The sequence below is a fragment of the Ambystoma mexicanum genome, chromosome 1p, assembly GCF_040938575.1.
Source record: "Ambystoma mexicanum isolate Mex_15411 chromosome 1p, UKY_AmexF1_1, whole genome shotgun sequence".
NCBI lineage: Eukaryota > Metazoa > Chordata > Amphibia > Caudata > Ambystomatidae > Ambystoma > Ambystoma mexicanum.
Window position 1 is genome coordinate 311,282,596 of NC_090921.1, and position 20,015 is coordinate 311,302,610.

The window sequence follows — 20,015 nt, forward strand, 5'->3', positions numbered from 1 at the left end:
AGGAAGACCTTTAAATATCTTGTCCATCACTTTTTGAAATACTGAGGACACTGATACGAAGTCAAAAGGCATTCTACCTTATTGGTATATCCCCTCATGGGTAATGAGCGCAGTCATATTCTTGGATTCCTCATCTAATCTGATCTGATGGTACGCTGATGACATATCGAACTTAGAAAAAACATTGGCTTCCCCCACCGTAGCCAACATCTCAGACATGTTTGTCAGGGGATGCCTTTCAGCAACAACACATCGATTTAACTCTCCCAAGTCGACACACAATCTCAATTCCCCACTACTCTTTTTCACAATCCCAATGGGAGATAACCATTCCGTGCTCCTCGCTTACTCAATTATACCCGCTTCTTTCAATTTCTGAAGCTCCCCACTCACTCAATCAATTTTGCGACAACAGATTTGCACCTTTCCTTCAAAACTATTTTGTGGAGCATGCCACTCACACACCCTATTCTTTTGGAAAATACCTTTTGTGTTTTCTTGAACTATTTGCATTTCATCACTTACATGTAGTACCTGTTGCACTGTGTTAGGATCCAATCTTATGTGCAAACCTTTCTGTTCTCTCCACCCTCGCAATGTTTCCCAACTCTTTGTAACATATACCTTCCCTTGTGTCTCTCCCTCTTTAAATCTCAATGTGGCCATGAAATATCCTATGACATCTATTTTGTCTAAATTATAGCCACCTGGCCTTCTGTCCGATGGCAATAAATCATGGATGCCAGTGATTATGGCATAGGAGCGGTATTGTCTCAGGTAGCAGGTGAAAATGAGTCGATTGTCACACATGCGTCAAGAATGCTGAGAGGGTCTGAGAAGAATTATTCAGTTTTGGAAAAGGAGGCCCTGGCCTGCCATTGGGCAGTAGAGAAATTCAAGAATTTTGTATGGGGAGCTGAGTTTGTGATTAGGACTGACCATAAGCCTCAGACATTTTTGAAAGGAAAGGATTGGAAAAAATATCAAGGAGGGTTCCGAGAATGCAGGGACATAAATTCAGTACGGAGGTAGTACCTGGAAGAGGGAGTGTTTTACCATGTTTCCAGATTAGTTGTTAGTGAACAGGAGAGAGATGATGAAGGGAAAGGTGAAGTTGTTACTGATGCCGTATTTGTGAATCATGAAGGTATAATTACCAGAGAAGAGTGGTTGAGAGTTTTGAGGAAATATGAGGTTTTTGTGAAGACGATGCGGTTCATGCAAGGAGAATGGCCTGGAAAAAGGCTGTTGAATGAAGAATAAAGAGCTTTGTGGGAGGTGAGACTGGAACTGTGTATAGAAGGAAGACTTGGTATGATAGGGCCGTAGTAACGAAGGTTTTCAGGATGATTGGTGGAAGCGAACCATGAGTGGCACATAGGTATATCGAAGGCCAAGGGAGTTTTAAGAAGCGATTATTGGTGGCCAAGATTTGATAGTTGTTGAGAGTATGATTGGAAAATATATTCAGTGCAAGATGTCAGGTAAGAATGCGATAGCGAGGGAGCAACCGATGGTGAAAGTGGATGACCCCGTCAGAGTGTGGAGTGAGCTGGAATTGGATGTTTTGGGACATGGGGCGAGGACCTGGTAGATTTATTTTGGTGTACATGTTTTCAAGATGGGCAGAATTTCAAATGGTGACAGACACATCATCCCAGAGTGTGATTACATTTTTGCAAGCAGCGTTTGAGTGGGAGGGTTTGCCTTATTGGATTTTGGCAGATAATGGAAAACCATTTATAGGTGGACATTTTCAGGAATATTTAAGGTTCAGTGGCGTGAGACATAAGAAAACTGCATTATATCACCCACAAACAAATTGTATGGTTAAGCGAGTAAATGGATCCATTATGGATGCGGTGCGAATGGCGAAGGAGAGTGGAAGAGCTAGAAAAACCGCTGTTAGAGACAGATTATATACATTACGTCTAGCCCCCCATACAGGTACTGGTGTTAGTCTGTTCGAGCTCATGAGGGGAAGAAAGCAAAATACCAGGGTGGTACCTCCATGGCAGGGTTTGTGAGTCAGATTGCCTGGTAAGAGATGTGAGAACCAGAATGGATGGCAGAAAAAGGGATTATGCAAGAAAAGTGAATGAGAAGTCTGGAAGGAGAGAGGTGAAGGTGAAGGTAGGAGAATGGGTCAGAATTAACAAAGGAGCTGTGGGGAAGAAAGGAGAACTATTGTAGTCCCGTCCAAGTGAAGCATGTGTTGAAGGGAGCAAGAGAGTGTTGAGAGTAGAAGGAGGACAAGTATGGAATTTCTTTGGCTTTGATAATCCCGATGTGGAGGCAGGATGGGCAGTGCATTCCGGGAGTGTCAACTGCCATCACTATCCCTGCTTAGAGGACCATATGATATGGTACACATTAAATTAGTATCGTTTTAGAATCCTCAAAATATATCGGATTCTTTTTCCATGGCCATGAAATGTGTGTATATAGTTGTTTGTATAAAGTTGTGTATAGTTAATGTAAAATATATATATCTTTATCATTTGTGCAACATTTCCAACGGAAGGAGTTGTGTTGTATAATGGCTCCAGCAGAACATGGAATCGTAGCATAGAATCCGAATGTAATCCATGTCATGTAGAACCTTTAGCTATGTGAGAATGTTTATCTTTAGTTGAAAAGTCAGTAAGTTCCTCATGATGTTATGGAGGATGTGCTGGGATTTTATGGATTGTACCTTCAAGAATAAAGGAGTTATTCTTCAGCTAGTAAATCGTATAAGCTGCTTTATTACATTTTAGTTTTGGAAACGGCACCTTTTCCAATATCCCTTGAGCTATTCTTTCACCAGCTTTAACTTGATATGCTTTTATTCCATTTTTTGCATCAATATTTTCACATCCCCGTTATAGTAGGGATCAATCGCCCCTGACAAAATGTCTAAGCCATAGCGCCAGTCTAGGCCTTACTTCGAGGCAAGTCTGATATAGTTGCCAGTGGGAGGGATAAAGACTAAATCAGTAGAAATCCAAACCCTGTCTCCAGGTTTAATTAATTCCCCTCTACAACTATATATATATATATATATATATATATATATATCAAAGCCTATAGATTGATCAGTAGCAATAGTTGGAGCGGAGGCCCTCTTATTAAGTTTCTCAAGTTTTAGGGTCCCCCAATTTCTACCAGTTGACTCAGATACCACTCCTGACAGCATATGTGTGGGGTCAGAAATGTGATGCGGACAACCCAGTACAGATTTTTAATAAGATGCCATTTTATTAACTTTAATGGGCTTGATAATCGCCTCGCTGTCCCTTCCCTAACGAGGATTTACCTGTTCTTCAAAATAACTAAAGGAAACACTCTAACAAAAGTAATCGCCACTCTCAATTATACATACATAACTTAACAAGGTGATAAATGGCCATTCAAAAGAACAAAACTCACTTGATAACTGCTTCTCCCTGTAACCTGGGTGAAATCCCCTTCCCCAGATCAAACAGGTTATTTACTCAACCGTTCAAAGACAGGGTAGTTCTGTCTTGTAACCAAGTTTAAATAATATTCAACCAGTCTGTCTCTCCACTGGTGGCAGACTGTACACCACAACTTCAGAAAACCAGTATATTTCTACAGTTGGTATGTATCAACAAAAAGACTTTGTCAGGATGATGCCACAACAGTTCACAATATAGTTTTAGGGGTCTTGCCACTTCCTCAGTCTTTAACCACAAGATAGTACTTCAAGAACATGCATGGTCCACTCACCTTCCAGGTCTACCACTATAAAGTCCCTGTCCTGGTGTACTCTCCTAGCAGGACTAATGAACACTTATAACACTACAAAAAGTGCTTCTATGGGAAAGGTTTTTTCCAACAACTTAATGTTTTACTTGTTTTGACTTTCCACAACGTCAGTTTTGACTACTTCTTTTGGAAGACATGAAACACATTGGTGCGGTTTAATCCGCACTTCGAATTGCCACAGGCAATGCAGTTTATGCTCCTCTTCCTGAATACTTTCTATCAGGAAGGCAGCTCTCCTCCCACTTTTGTTTTCCTACTTTTGTTAACCAACTGCTGATAATGGCTTGTACTCCCAACTCGCTCTGATTTGGCTTAGACAAGGCGTGTTTAGGTTAGTTACAACATTTGCTTCTTTCTCACTCTGGCAATAAGTTTTACAAACATCTTGTTTCTGAATCGTCCTCTTGGCTATGGCAATGTTGGTTCTTATTGAGTTGCTTCAATGTTGCCCTTTCTTGACTTAGGCAATTGCTGCATTTCGGGAGGATAGCTCAGGGGCAACACGCTCGGTTTGGAAGCAATACGACACGGAGCAACACAGGTTTGATCCCGGTTCTGCGCTTATAACCCTGGGTATTAAGCACTTATAAATAACCAATTACAATTATAAAATTCTAACCTAGGTAAGTACAGTATCATCTTCTTTGTCTGTCCCCCAAAGTTAATATTCTGCTACCTTAGCTTGGATCAGTTCGATATTCAAAGTGATTATAATTCTGCCACTTCACTTACTTTCTATCTGCTTGGTGGTCAAATTACTATTATTCTGCCACTCTACTTGTTTTACATCAATTCGATAATCAAATGGTTTAAACCAGGTTAGAGGGTGATTACGCAGCGTTGTGAGGTCACCTGATTCTAGTGAACTCACTGGGAACTGCATATTGGTCCACTTTCTCTGCTGCCTCTGGTCTTCTGCTTCCTCTGCTTCATTCGGTCAGGTAAACTGCTACGTTCTGCTTTCCGTGGCCCACGACGGTTGGAAAGGAGCACCACTCACTCCAGTACACTCTACTGCTCGCCTGCCATCAGAGCCGCTTTTAGAGTGGTCAGGGACGTCTTTTGGGTGTCGTCACTTGCTTCTCGCGTGATCTCCCTTGCTACCCTTTAAAAAGAAAGATTTATTTTTTTGCTTTGGTCTTTTTTTATTTACAAATTGAAGCTCCTGGGCTGTGGCTAGTGCCCTGTGGCTCTTTGTCTCTTTGCTTTCTTGTGCCTGCTTCTTAAAAATAACCGGGGATTCCACAAGTGTAACACTTTGAGTAGTGACCCTAAATAAGAAGGAATAGCAATAACAAATAATTTCTTTCTGGAATTCAAATAATTTCTTTCTGGAATTCAGTACAATATTTGCTAGACTTATTAAAGGTTTATTTCAGGCATACTTCAGGGGGTGAGTCGCTTCTTCTGAAACACCTCAAATTCACAATGCAGACAAAAACTTCCCAAAAGCATTTAGAGTAAAATAAGCATCCATTTTGCTGATTCACATAGCGTTTTCCTATGATATTGCACCATCTGTGAATCAGACCCTATGTATTTTGCTTTTTACAAGTTGCAGTTGTATGGTTTTTTCTGCCGTTGTCTCTTTACGATCATCGCATGACAGTCCAACTCTGTGTCTCGGTCACTTGACAAAGTCCTTGTGCCTAAATGCTTGTGTACAGTGTAGCAATGTTTGACCATAGCACATAGTGACTCTTGATTTCATTGTGCTACAATTAATGCTTTGTTGTAATGTGTCCATCTTTCCTATCTCCATGGCATGCTGTTCAGGATGTTTGGGTAGGAGGTAACGAGTGCCCAGAGTACGGGATGCAGTGTGTGTGCTGCTTTCCCTTCACTACTCTATTCTTTAACACACAGTTATTCCCAATGGTATGTATTTTGCCAACCTCCGAAGCCTGAAAAGTAAATCCGTGCAGGCTTGAAATGTGGCCAACTTTGCACCAGACCTGCAGATGAACTGGCCTGCTGTTAAATCGCAGTTACCAGTTTAATGGTATCCACTACAGAGTGTAATTTGCTTTCTGGCTTTGAGCACATTCAGACATGTATTTGGTCATTTTACTACAGCCGGTGTTAGGGAGAATTCTCTGTTTAGGCTGAATTTCCTAACCTAGTGAGTCCCTCAGCAGCTTTGCTGGATTTTTGGGGTTTAATTTTTTTCTCCTGCCAAGAGTGAGACTCTTTTACCCTCACTCTTGGACATGATTTGAGTGTGTTTCTTTGAATCTAGATGTTTTTAATGGGCTATGGGGTCTTTTACTCCATAGGGCTTCATGTGTTTTTGTGATGTGTCACACAGCACCCTCAGTGCAGTGACACAGGGGTGTCATAGTGACCCCCCAGTATAGACTCCATACCCTGGGACTGACTACTGTCTCCCAGGGCATGTAAAGTCACCATTGACTTTACTAGTCTTAAATTCTGAACAGAACCAGTACAAACCATCATATTGCGGATGTACTGGCTGGGGCAATTCAATTGCCCCAGGGTCTGTTAGTCGAGGGGGCAGGTCTCCGTCCCCTCTGATCGAGTTTTGGCTGGTGGCAGTGGATACTACTTTTTATATTCAACCGCAAATATTTCCCTATGGGATTTCCCATTGTTTTAGGCTACTATCGTTATTTAATTATTTATGGTAGCCTCGAACACACCGCCGGGTTATTTGATTAATATTAATTCTCCGGTTGGTATTTTTTGCCAAAACTTGATTCTAAAATGGTGTTTGTGTTCCCTTCTGTGACTCCAACCCAAGTCGAGCCCTTTGTTCCACTTTTTGGCGGGCTTCTCCACAGAAGCCCTCCAAAGTGGTGCCACTCTGTCTGGGGTACTTGGGAGGGGTGGAGGGAAATTTAGGCACCCTGGACTGAGTTGCCTAGGCAATTCAAGTCGCACTCCATCCTGATTGGCCCAAGTGGTGAGCCGACCGGCTCACCACTTAGCATGTTTCAGTGACAGCTAGGCTGAGTGAATGGGGGTTTGCTGCATAAAAGCAGGGCTTTGGGGACTGGAACTTCAGAAGTCGCCACAGGACCTAAGAATCCGACGAGGGAGAAGCTGAGCCGACCTGCCACGACACCACCACCGGTGGAGCCCTGCTGGACTGCCTCACCACTTTTCCCAACAACAGAGGAGATCTCCCGCTGGAGAGTCTTCTTCCTTTGACTGGTGGGGATAACCAGTTTCACCGTCTTTTCGCCTTCCCGATGTACCTCGTGGCCGCCTTGCCTGTGCCAAGCACCCTGGCAACCGGGATACCACGTTTTACCACGACTGCAAAACAAAGGTACCACCTTTAACCGGAAAACTCCACGGCTGGTTTCTTCCCTGGTAGTGCAACGACCTTCATCTTTCCTCCAATTCTAGATCTTCTCTTCCCCTGGACGACGACCCACTACCAGGAACAACTGCCACCGCTGGAGGATCCTTCCCACTTAAGGTACCGTGGCCCATCTGGCTTCCCTTGCTACCGACTGTACGGGGTAGATTTAGCCCCCGGCTTTCGAACCTGGGTTAGCCCAGGACACCCTGGCTAAACTTTCTTAAAGCCTCTCTAAACCCTTTTTGAACCCTCTGCAAGACTTTCTAAGCCTAGTGTAACTGTGTGATCTTGGGCGCATTTGTGCTCTGCTCTCTCTAAGAGGGGGCCCACCCTCTGGACTTTGGCTCACCAGTGACTTTTTCTGCCTTGCTAACAGTGTTCCTGAATCTTAGAGTGGTGTACCTTTCCATATTCTGTCTTTTTCCCTCCCTTTCTCACAAAACTTATCAGAGTGCAATCTAGTTAAGCGCTCACCTCTGTATGAAAATAAGTGGTGTCTTACTGTGATTTATCTGATAGGAAAAAAAGGGATGTGTATATTACAATAGTAACTGTGTTTAGAATATTTTACAATAAGAGTGCTCAAGTGTTTCAAACTGTGTTTTTAAATAAATAATTATATACTTTGATACCAAAGCTCTGGTCAGTGTTTGCTTGTATTGTTGCATCTGAGTGCCTATTGTGTATACTTTGCATACTGCCTAACTCTTCTTGAGGGAAGTCTGACTGCTCAGCCACAGCTACCAGGTAAATCTGGGTGGTACAGACTGCTACCAAGTGGGTTTACTGCCAACACCTGTAGTCTTAAATCTTTTGCAGTGGTCCCTAAGGGAACTGCACAGGTTTCTGCCTAACAGCCGGTAAGATAACTCGGGAAGTTGAGCACTTGCTGCTGCAATGTGTGTGATCTGCAGGTTCAGATCCCGGCCTGGCCACCTCAGCCTTTCATTCTTCTAAGGTTGATAAATGAGTACCTACGGAGGTTGGGTGATAACACATCATTATCATTTGGCCTTGGACATCAACTTGCATTCACAGTAATTTGGTAATATGGGCCTATACACACATATATTAACAATACATATGGTAATCCATTCTTGTATGAAATGTAGATCACGTTACAGTGATATTGCAACCACATTTTTTCATAGTGCACTTACAAATAATGCTATGTGATGCCACTTCTTGTTTTGTCAAGGGGTGAAAGATTGCATTCCACCGCTTCCCATGATGTCACTTCGGGGTGGGGTCAAATGACATCAATTCATGTGATGTCATCAGGGTCAAGGGTCGTGTGATGTCACTTCCGCTACCCCAGGCATTTTGGTGAAATGACGTCCCTGTCATTGTGAGAAACTTGTAACTTAACTCTTCCCTATGTTAAGGAGCTCCGAAACACCACTAGCTACCCAACTTCCCTACACACTTGTCGGCGGGGTGGGTGTTCTTATAAGTGATTATTAGTTTCACTTAGCTGCATTGATCACAAAAACATAGGTATCAGAAAAAACATATTTTAGTTAGTATCCACATAGATCAAAACGACCATCTATGAGCCAGGTATGTCAATGGTCTGACTAAAACACAAAAAGATATATAAACGTTATCTTGGGGTACTTCAAAGTGCAAATCATGACATCAATATCACATATTTCACAGAGGCATGCTAATGGTAGCTTTTCAACCTTTTGGATAGATAGATCTCTCATACTTTCTATTTCCCTGATTGTGATGTTAGTACCAAGGTGATATTCGGTAAGCATGACTTTATGACTTGGATCATGGCACGTCAAAAACGTAACGCTTCCCGCCACTCAACCTCTGCATTCCCAGTCTTCAGGGGGAAGTTTTTTTTAACAAAGCTTCCCGTTGTTCAACCTCCATTCAAGGTCTTTGAAGGAAGAGACCCTCTCCGATCCGGCACCCGCTTGACAAACAACGTTGGCTCCGGCGTGTCTGCTCTCCTTCAACTGCGGCTGCAACTTGGAGTTTTTCCCATCAATCCACCTCCCACTACTGCGCTCTATGGCCTGCACCTCAGGGTGTCTTCTATACCTCTTGGTCTCCCTGAGGTATGGGTCGTCAGTAGAATTAGACTGCAACTTGCAGTCATATGCCTCTACATCCCTCTTCTTCATTCCAGTACTTTGGGCATTGTGGGAATGAAGTCCTCAATGTTCAAATCACTTTTTCTATTCAGTTTCCACTGTACAGTAGGCCATTAAGATGGTATGGTATTTGGGGAAGTTATTATGTTTGTTTGAGTTTATATAGTGCTTTACACCAAAGCGCTTTACAGAATAACAGATACAGTAATGTATTAAAGTATGAAAGGGGTCTCCCCGGCCCCTCCGGACCTGCACCCTGGCCCCCCCCCCCCCATGTGATCCTTCCACAGAACACCACCCCCAGGGGCAGGATCAGGAAGCGTCTGCCTTTCACTGCCCACATGAGAAAGGTCCTATTCCAGGTTAATCATCTGATTCATCACAATACCTACAGAATGAGGCTGCAAAGCCGCAAAAAGGAACACATTTTCTAACCGTGATATTCCAACCCCTTGCACAAAATACATGTTCTCACGATAAAATGCTTCCATTAATGCAGAAAGATGTGAACATGAGCCATATTAAAGATATACTGTATCAAGTCAGTGGCATAATTATACACTTTATTTTTGTAAAGGTAGGTTAGTCATGGCTCATGCTGTGGGATTAAGCATGGATAAACTCTGTAGGGAATCATTCCTCACGCGTGCCCTCATTTTCTTTGTAGGACAGGTTGTCTTCTGGTTAACACAATGACAGAGCAAGTATAGGTGGCATAATTTCTAACACTATTAAAGTCATTAATTTGTAATACTACACTGCTCACTATTGGGTAAGACTTTGACCTTTTTTAGTTTGGGTTATTAGGTGGCATATATGTGTATGTGTGAGATAGGTTAGAAGTGGGTGAGGTAGGACCAGTGTGGAGCGGGGCATGAGGAGACCTCCCCATTAAAAGGAAGGGAAACCAGAAAAAAATATCAACACAACAATTTAAACTAAACCGCCACAAAATAAATGTGATTGATGAAATCACATAGAACCATTACAGGCAGGGATGAGAGCAACGTCATCTAGGTCCAGACACATGTTACAAAAAAGAGAGCATGCAATCACCAGTAGACCTCAGCTGCCTGAGGTTGTAAAAACAAACATTGGAAATGCCAACAGTTTTGACTTTTGAGAAGGCATGGGATAGGCATTTGACAGTCACTGCTGTAGTGGTACTGCCTGGAAATTAGATGGCAAGAGCTGAAAAGTGGCATGATTACCTTGCTATAGCAGCGCCTGCTTAATGGCTATTTAATACCAATACACAATCCAAAACTGTTGGCTTTGCCAGTGTTTTTATTAAACAGGACTTCAGTGCAGGTCACATATACTGCTTTTAAATCAAGTGGCAGAAGGAACAATTAGTTGAGTCATTTTCTTTACACAGTAGAGCATTTACAGCGCCAATTAAGTCATTAGCTCGCAGTAGACTACTTTGAAATAACACTGGCAAGCTCTTTGAGTACAAAGTTTGATGTTACTGTTTGAGGTAAAGCTAGCACAAAGGGATCCCAGGAGGTTGGGCTTCAGGGGGTGGGGGACAGGAAAGAGGTAGGAAGGACCATAGGGGTTAGCATGAACATAGGCAGTTAATCGGTGGGTTACCAAACAAAACCTACAAGCTTGGTCCCTCTCCCCATATCCCATCTCCCTCCTAGCTGTATTCCAGTGAAATCGTTTTGTTTGTAGGTGGCACTTTAGAACCACCTTGTAGTGAAAACTAAAATCTGCATGAGTTGGAAAGCAGAAATGTAAAGAAACCATGGATAATATGGAGCAATCAGAATTACTACTAAAGAAAAGGTCTGTAATGGGTCAATGAGAAGCGACCAATAAGGGAGTAGGGTGAGCCCATGTGAGAAAAGGAAAGGGGCTTAAAGTCCAGGATGAATTGATCAATGATTCCAACTTTGGACTTTTGGTTCTATCAAAATTATGATATTCATGCCAACACCAAATTGCTAATATTCCCTCCAGATTTTATATTGCTCTGCTTGGTTAAAGCATGGTCTCTTTGCACTCATCTCACTGTTAATATTCCCTCCAGACTACGTATTCCTGTGCATGACTCCTATTCAACATTGCGCTGTAACAAATTGGTTCCCTGTCTGATGTTCATTCAATATGCTCACTCTCTAAAGACTGTCTTTCTTAATCTTTCAGGGCACCCTGGAGGGTTTGGAAGAGGAGCTGTTGACTTTTTTCTCAGTGAGCCCTCAGTCTGTGTATACAGCCATGCTGCAGAACAGGTAATTTATATTCCTACAATAACCATTTGACTTGGGGAGCTATCACTGTGGGTGCAGATAATCTTTGTGAGCTATAAAATAGGGGCCATGGTTTTTCTGTTGGTATACATAGCTGCTCCATAATGAATTCAAAGTGTCCTTTGCAACATCAAAGTGCATCGAAAGTTATTGTCAGGTGCTTGAAATACACTGTATTGTGGTTCTGAAGTTCTAGAGAACAGAGTTCCTCTTACCTGTGTGAGCTCCCTTCCTGGAAGTGTTCTTGGCTCACGTGTGAAAAAAGCAACATTTGAGTGTCCAGCATTCTGGGAAATGTGAGAAGCGGTATGCGATCTTTGCACCACGTATCCTAAAAGAGACCACCCAGGCTAAGACTGCATACCGAGCCAGCAGCATAAAGCAGCATGACAGGGGGGAGCAGGTAAGTGTGTATGGGGCCGTGGTAGTCGGATGGGGATGCGGGAGCCGGGCCATGTGTGCAGGAGGTGAGGTGTGGTGGAGGTTGAAGGTAGAAAACCCCTCATGGAGCATGAAAAGGAGAGCAGGACGTGGTGAAGGAGCAGGGGGTGCAAGCAAAGGTATATCCCCGAGAGCATGAATGTGTGGGGGGTTGTTAACCTCCCCCATCTGCCGCCCCATCTGTGGGAGGCAGATCGACGGCAGCCTAAACAAGGCAGCTATTTTTTGGAATGGTCTCCAACTGGTGGGATAACGACACTAAACTTTGAAAAACACGGATAGTCTTGGCTTAAAGGGGAAGTTTGCTGAGAAATGTTATTGTCCCAATCGATCGGGCATGTATTTTTAAGCATACTGTAACCGATCTTACATGCCCTATGTCCTATGCATCTGACTTTAGTTTTGCTCACCTTTACACATGCAAAAACAGGTTGGGCGCCACCATCTTGTGTTAATCTTATCCATTGATACATCACTGTAAATTAAAGTGCCCTCGCGGCAAGAATATACATCGCCCGCCCCTCAAACTGGCATCACTAGAAGCTTACGCCCCTTTTCACAACGCCAATGTACGTCTCGTGTCAACGTCCTCTGTTCAAGCTATGAACGTGTGTCCATGGAAATGCCAAGACGCCTCTTTCCTCAACAAGTATAAACAACCACTTTTTGATCACTCAACATTGGAGTGTCTTTTTCCTTTGTATCAGTGTATTTTGTTTGGAGCCTCTCTGACTTGTTTCTGCTCTGTTCAGCTATGTTTCTAGTTCGACGCCCTGCAAACAGATACTTACACTATCTGAACTGCTTAAACTCAGTAGTGGCGTTTTATTTAAACATTTCTGATATACAAATGTCTTTGCCAAACCATATTTAAATTCTACTTTTTCAAGGCATTTTTTTTCCATGTGTGAATGCGAAATGTCATAGTTTCTGCCTATTCATGTCTGCACTACAGGTTTTTGAAGCATGGCAGTGTTCTCTGCTCTTCTTTAACAGTAGTTACTGTATACAAATAAACACATTCCTATGTTTGTCTGTTGATTTTGTACTTCAATATTCAGGAACTCTGGCGACAATACAGCCCTACTAGTACGAGCCCGAATATAGCGGAAACAATGGGGAATCGAATGAGTCGTGATGATCAATCACCGGAGCATGAACCCAGTCGCATGCAAGACTTTTCCCCGTGGTCTACCTGCGATCATGCAAAGTTATGCCAACCGAGGTGGAGAACGGCTGCTGCCAAGAAAACTCTGGATGCTTGGCCTACATAGCTGAAGAAGGCACATGGCCGATGTGTTACCAAGCTGCATGATTTCAGGGCACAAGATCTGTGTTGCGGATGGTGACGGTCCTTATGCATGAACTTCGAGCAACAGTTTGCCCTCGTAATCCAAGTAATGAGTACGTTTACTCTAAATCTGTTGTATGTTTGACAACTGAGAAGACTAACATTTGATGTTGTTCTCCATCATTGTAACTTCCATTGATCACTGACTGTTTTTTTTTCTTCAGTAAATTGAATACATTTCTCGTACTAATGTAAAACCAGAGTATTCATCCCTAGATTTAACGTCAGAACAATTCAAGTTCTTTCACTTCGAACTTAAAATCAAAATTTCCCTAGGTCCCAAAATGTTCTTGCTTGAATAGTCGTTCACATTTGTAATTTATCGATACTTCAAGTATTTTATTCTCAAAGCTACTTTTTTAAGGGTAACAATGCCATCGAAATGTAGGAGGCGTTTTACAATAATGTAGTTATCTGGTTCATTCAAGTAAAATATTTGTTTGGAATGGATTGTGTCCTCCCACATATTTCACATCTTTTGATATCTACAATATCCAGCTTCAGCTGCTTTGGAAAAGGATTTTGGCAGAGGGCGATGTGCATTGATGCGGTCGACTCAATGTCCCTCGAGGTCCTCCGTCTCGAGGATGTCATCGAAGGCATATATAGCACGCGCAGTGCCCGTTTGCTTCAGTTCCGTTTTTCCGAGTAAGCTTTTGCTTCGTGAACTAGTGCTTTTGCTTCGTGAACTATGGCGCACTTCCAAAGTTTCTTTTGAGAAATATCAAAAACAGAGGATTGTATCTTGTCCCACTAAGGCATCTACTCTGGTTGAATGGGAATCATTCAAGCAGGAAATGCTCAACATTTATCGAGAGCCAGAAAGCCTCAAAGCAAGTAGCCCATGCTCCTACTGTGCCTTCTGAAGCCGGTAAGGAAAGTGCTTGGGCCAAATCCTGCGCTCCATCGAGCCTTTGAAGAAGGTCAGATTCCCATTGAGAGCCGTCGAGGCCTCGACACGACGAAGTCATCGAGGAATCCTTTGAGCCATTGAAGTCTGTAACGGACAAAGTCCAAGGACAAGTCGTGTCAATGCCACCAGTGCCATCAACGTCACAGGTGCCATCGATGACATGTCTACAATGTTTGCATGAAGACATGGACGTCTCCATGGATATCTGGCTCAAACCCTTCAAAGCCATCAACACCTGTGCCTGAAATTCAGAAAACCTTCACTCTTTTACTGAGGAAGGATTTCTTTGTCACTTGTATTTAAGGGGACAATGAGCTGTCAGATGATGATGATGCACCCTTTGGATTGCAGTATGGCACTCCAAATGTCCCCTATAGTTTCATATCGGAATAATCCAGGTTAAGAGACCTGCATGAAAATGTACAGACAGCCAGTGGAGTGGACACTTGACCAGAATTGGATTTTGGAAAGCCTGAATCAGATGAGAACACAGATGCCTCATACAGGCAATTAATGACCACAGTAGTTGATTATCTGGGATGGAGCAGGCCTGCCCTCCCATCGAACAGTATGACCTTACAGATATCCTGGACAAAGGTCCTCAAAGAGATCCTATCCTACCCTTTCATGTCGCTCTTCAGAAGAGAGTACGTGCTAATTGGGAAGTCCGGCTGTTAATAAAAAGTTGACAAATGGCGAACGCCAAGTAGTGACCCCAGCTACTTGTCAATAGCAAAACAAGAGGTGATGGCTGGAAGGTTTAGAATGAATCTTAACCTCTGGCATCGCACTGGGCAACCCTCCAGACCATCGTTCTTCGCCTGCCAAGCCATTACAAAAGGGGAAAGACCATATGCAAATCAGGCTTGGTCCCACCCCTAAAGGAGTAGTCCAGCCCGAACTGCTAGGTCACATCCCTCTGCACGAGACCACAAGCATTCCCAGACATGTTTCAGCCTTGTTGGGCGTCATCAGTGAGGAGTAGCTTGGGTCTCTAGGCCCAGCAGGCACGGGACCCACGTCTGGGCATACCCGTCCCACTCGGGGTGACAATAGCAAAACAAAAGAGGTGATGGCTGGAAGGTTTTGAATGAATCTTAACCTCTGGCATTGCTCTGGGCAACCCTCCAGACCATCGTTCTTCGCCTGCCAAGCCATTACAAAAGGGGAAAGACCATATGCAAATCAGGCTTGGTCCCACTCCTAAAGGAGTAGTCCAGCCCGAACTGCCCAGCTACTTGTCAAAACACCCTACCCCAGAAAGTCTGTTGGTGCAGGCAGCAACTGCTACCTCCAAGCAGGCTGCTTATCCAACCATCCCACCAGATCGGGATTTATAAACTCATAGGCGCCTAGTCTAGGAAAGTATTTTCTGTCTGGAGCATGACTTTCAAATCACCCAACTCCACATGTTTCCTTTTGAAATTCTCTTATACTATATGAGACTGAATATCCATGGCGGCTGAACACATTGCTGAAGGGGAGGAAAGAAACTGTTTCTTGGCTGTTGTAAAAGAGGCCATGAGCGAGTCTCTTCAGTCGGGTTTGGATTCTGCTGACAGCGTCAGTACGACCCTGGCGGCAAGCACCATGATACGCAGGTTTGCATGGTTAAGGAAGTCTGGATTTGCACCAGATGTTCATTCTCGACTCCTTTTTAATATGCCTTTTGACAGGTCTCAATTTTTTGGCAGCAAGGCTGACGAAACCCTTGAGAAGCTGCAGACCTCGAAGGCGGCTGCCAAGTCTTTAGTTGACGCTATCAGACAGCCTCAGCCTTTTCACTCCAGTGGAACTTCTTGGAGGGGTAGATCCTTTTGCTACTACTCCTCAGTTGGAAAGGATTCCTTCGTGGTGGTCAAGGGAGAGGTGCAAAGCCCCCACAAGCGGCGGCATCTTTACCTACAGCCGCTGTTCAGCTGCCTCAAAACCTTGCTGAGGTCTTGACTCACGACGCCACAGAGGGAGGCAGACTGTCTCAGCATCTGAAAGAATGGCAGGGTATTACTTCGGATGCTTGGGCATTACAAACCATAGCCTAAGGTTACTGCCTCCCCTTCATTCAGAGACCTCCGAATCATCCACAGGAAGCCATTCCTTAAAGGTTCCAGATCTGTTCCTTCTGCAGGACATTTTGACCCTGCTAGAGAAATGTGCTATAGAGCCAGTACCTAAAGGAGAGGAAAAAAGGATGTTATTCTCCATATTTTCTAATCCCCCCAAGGACGACTGAAGACTGAGACCCATCCTGGACTTGGGATACTTCCAGTTCGCCAGGAAGGACAAGTTCAAGATGGCCACACTTTCTCAGATCCTTCAGGCCTTCCAACTCCAGAATTAGATGGTGTCATTGGACTTCAGGATGCTTACTTTCATGTGCCAATCCATCTCAAGCACAAAGTACCTGAGGTTCGTTGTTGGTGGTTCTCATTATCAATCAGTTTGGGCTCTGCCGTTCGGGCTGACCTCCGCCCGAGGGTATTCACCAAACTGATGGCAGTGGTGGCAGCGAGTCTTGGGAGAGGGGGGGGTTCCCGTCTACCCCTACCTGGACGCTTGGCTGATCAGGGCACTTTCTCCCGGACAAGACCTGGATCGTGTCAGCGTGACCTGCCACACTCTCTACAGACTGGGCTTCTCCCTCCATTACAAGAATTCCCACATGATACCATCTCAAAAGCTCCAGTTCATCGGGGTTGTACTGGATAAATCCTTGGGAAAGACCTTGCAACCCGAGGTGAGGGCTCGAGACATTCTGTAGATGTTCACCAAATGTCAGAGTGCTCAACGTCTCCCGACCTTAGACTTTACGAGGTTGCTCTGCCTCATGGCATCCTGCAGTTTTCTGGTGACAGATGCCCGTCTGAGAATGAGATCCCTTCAATTGGCTTTCAGCACACAATGGTCTCAGTTCTCGGGCAACATGTCAGACCTACTTCAGGGTCCAAACAGGGTCGCGCAGGATCTCCTGCGAGGACACAATTCTGAAGGAGAACTTTTTTTTTTCGGCAACCATGATAACCGTAGTGACGGATGCCTCACTCACAGGGTGGGGAGACTGTGCCAACGATCTGACAAACAGCAGTCATTGGTCTCCATTGGAGTCCAAACTACACATCAATCTTTTGGAGCGGAGGGCAATCGGACCAGAGGTCTTCACCCTTTGGGGAACCCCTGAAGTGGACTTGTTCGCGACAAGTGTCAACCGGAAATGCAAACTGTACTGCTCCATGGAATTTCCTCAAAGGAGCTCTATGAGACGCATTTGTAGTGGACTGGGAGTTTACACTCTTGTACCATTTCCTCCAGTCCCCGTTATTCCTCAAGTCATCAGGAGGTTGAGAAAGTTCAGGAAAACCATGTTCCTAATTTCCCCGGATTGAGCCAGGAGGATGTGGTATCCAGACCTTCTGGACGTTTCATCTGCCCTCCAACAATTCTTCCACAAAGAGAGGACCTTCTTTCGCGAGTGGAGGGTTGGGTTCTCCATCCGGAGGTCAAGACACTCAGCCTTCTTGCATGGTTTCTGAGATGCTGATTGGGTCCTCCCGGATTGACGTAATGGAGATTTTGCTTTTGTCCAGAAGGCAGCAACAAAGTAGTCTTTGTACCTATGCCATTGGAACAAATCCGGAAGCTGGTGCAGGGACAGGAATGTGGACCCTTTGCTATGCAAAACAGAGGTGTTATCCTTTCTGCTGTACTTAGCCAATCTGGGGCTCCAGGTTGGGATCATTAAAAAGGACAAGGTCGTCTTTGGGTGTCAAACCTTCATTCCTACCAAAGGTCATATCACATTTTCATTTGGGACAAACAATCGTGTTACCTACTTTCTACCCTCCACCTAATCCTGGCAAGGAAGAGGAGACACTACACGGACTCCACCCATGTAGGGCTCTGACTTCCTACATTTCAAGGATGTCAAAATTGCGTCTGGATGAACAACTGTTTATAGGATACACTGGTCATATGTTGGGACAGGCTGTAACCAAACAGACCTTGTCCTGCTGGATTATTCTAGCCATTTCCGAATGCAATAAGCTGGCTGGGAAAGATCCCCCTGAAGGTTTGAGGGCCTATTCCACTAGGGGTATGGCTACTTCTGCTCTGCAAAGAGGTGTTCCTATAAAAAACATTTGTGAGGCAGCCACTTGGTCTACAATTCATACATTCACTAAGCATTACTGCCTTGATTCCACCTTAAATCGGGATGTAAGCTTTGGGAAAGCAGTCCTTCATTCCATTCATGACAATCCCTAATTACAAAAATGTGTACTCCCGCCTCCAATTCAATCACTGCTTTGGGAGTCTATTAAAAGATGAGGAATACGTGGGAGGACACAATCCATTGAAGAACAAGTTACTTAACCCTGGTAATGTTCTTTCGCCTGGATGTTTCTCCCACATATTCTTAATCGCCCCTGCCAGTCTAGCCAGCTGTAGAATTTCCATGTTTATTGCAGTTTATGCTCCTTCAGAGTCTAGTATGGTCAAATCCTTTTTAATGTGCGTAATTCCACTTAAGAATGACACGATAAACAGAACTGAAGCAGACTGTGCGTGCTATATATCTCTTCGCTGACGGACATCGAGTCGACGGCCAGCGCCCTCTGCCAAAAATATTTTCCAAAGCAGCTGAAGCTGGATATTAGAGATACCAAAGGATGAGGAATACGTGGGAGGAACATCCAGTCTAAAGAACGTTACCAGGGGTAAGTAACTTGTTGTTCTCTTTCACAGGTGATACAGGCAAAACCAAAAGGAAAGTCAAAATCCGGATTGGAAAACATGGGAATAGAGTGGCTAGTGCACCCTTGGTCGGCCACTTTAATACTCTAGAACATAAACCAGAATACCTTAGGTGGACAGTTGTTATGAAGATAGGCCCCACTAGCAATGTAGCCAATGATAAATGTTTGGCGGTACAAGAACAAAGACTTATTTTTTTTACTAAAAGCCATGTATCTGGTCTGAATGAAGAAATAGATTGGAGTGTGTTTGTAAGTAAGACACCACATCCAGACTAACAAGCTATTTGAGATTAGCATTCCTATGTCCATTATATTGAATCCGTTACTTATGGCGGGCAATTGGTGCCAAGCAGCTATTATAACATCCGTTAATACCCCCTGTATTAGTTCGATCTACTTATTTCTGGTGCGTTAAAAACGTAATATCTTCGACTGAGTAGGAAATGGTAGTGTATTCCACAGTTATGCATGACTATGTGGTGTTCATCCCTGCAAGCCGAGGTAGATGATGACCATTCCACTTGTACACTTGAGTATCCCATACCTCTGTCAATATGGCAGGACAGTGCGATTTGATAAACGTGTACGCGCAAGTCTTTTATTTCTATGAAGTATGCGAATCGCCTGATTAACGGACTACTACTAACGAGCACAACCGACACCCGGTTTGAAATTCTCAATATAGTGCGAAGGCGTGGCACAGGGACTGCATGATTAACTCTGGCAGTTCGCAACAGTAAGCATTAGCAACCATGTACTTGTGTAACTTAAGTTGCATCTTGCCACTACGCGTCTGGACACCCATACACAACCGCCGACCATCATGGTGCCGCATGACATGGACACACATGGGACGTGATATTTAAACTACACTAACCATATGCTGACTATCATATTTTGTAGCAGACAATGCCATTTTAGATCTCCTTAGCAGACCAGGCTGCCTTCCCTTCCTGCAGCTGCCTCACGACAATTCACTGGGGAAGCTCTTTGAAGTGTCCGGACCCGCTCCTTGCGCAGGAAATCCTATCCCTGCTGGAGAAAGGTGCCATAGAACTGGTGCCTGTGACGGAGAGGAACAAGGGATGGTATTC

The 20,015-nt window shown here is 44.1% G+C and overlaps 1 protein-coding gene across 3 annotated transcripts in view; it reads left to right on the forward strand.

Moving 5' to 3' along the window:
- Nucleotides 1-20,015, forward strand: part of R3HDM4 (R3H domain containing 4) — a 487,584-nt gene that overhangs the window by 390,853 nt on the left and 76,716 nt on the right. For all 3 annotated transcript variants that reach the window (XR_011303256.1, XM_069647594.1, XM_069647586.1), the window contains exon 6: nt 11,362-11,447. Coding sequence is in view for 2 of the 3 variants with exons in the window: in XM_069647594.1 (XP_069503695.1) it covers nt 11,362-11,447 (86 nt within the window). In the remaining variant the exon portion in view is untranslated. The remainder of the gene's footprint in view (nt 1-11,361; nt 11,448-20,015) is intronic.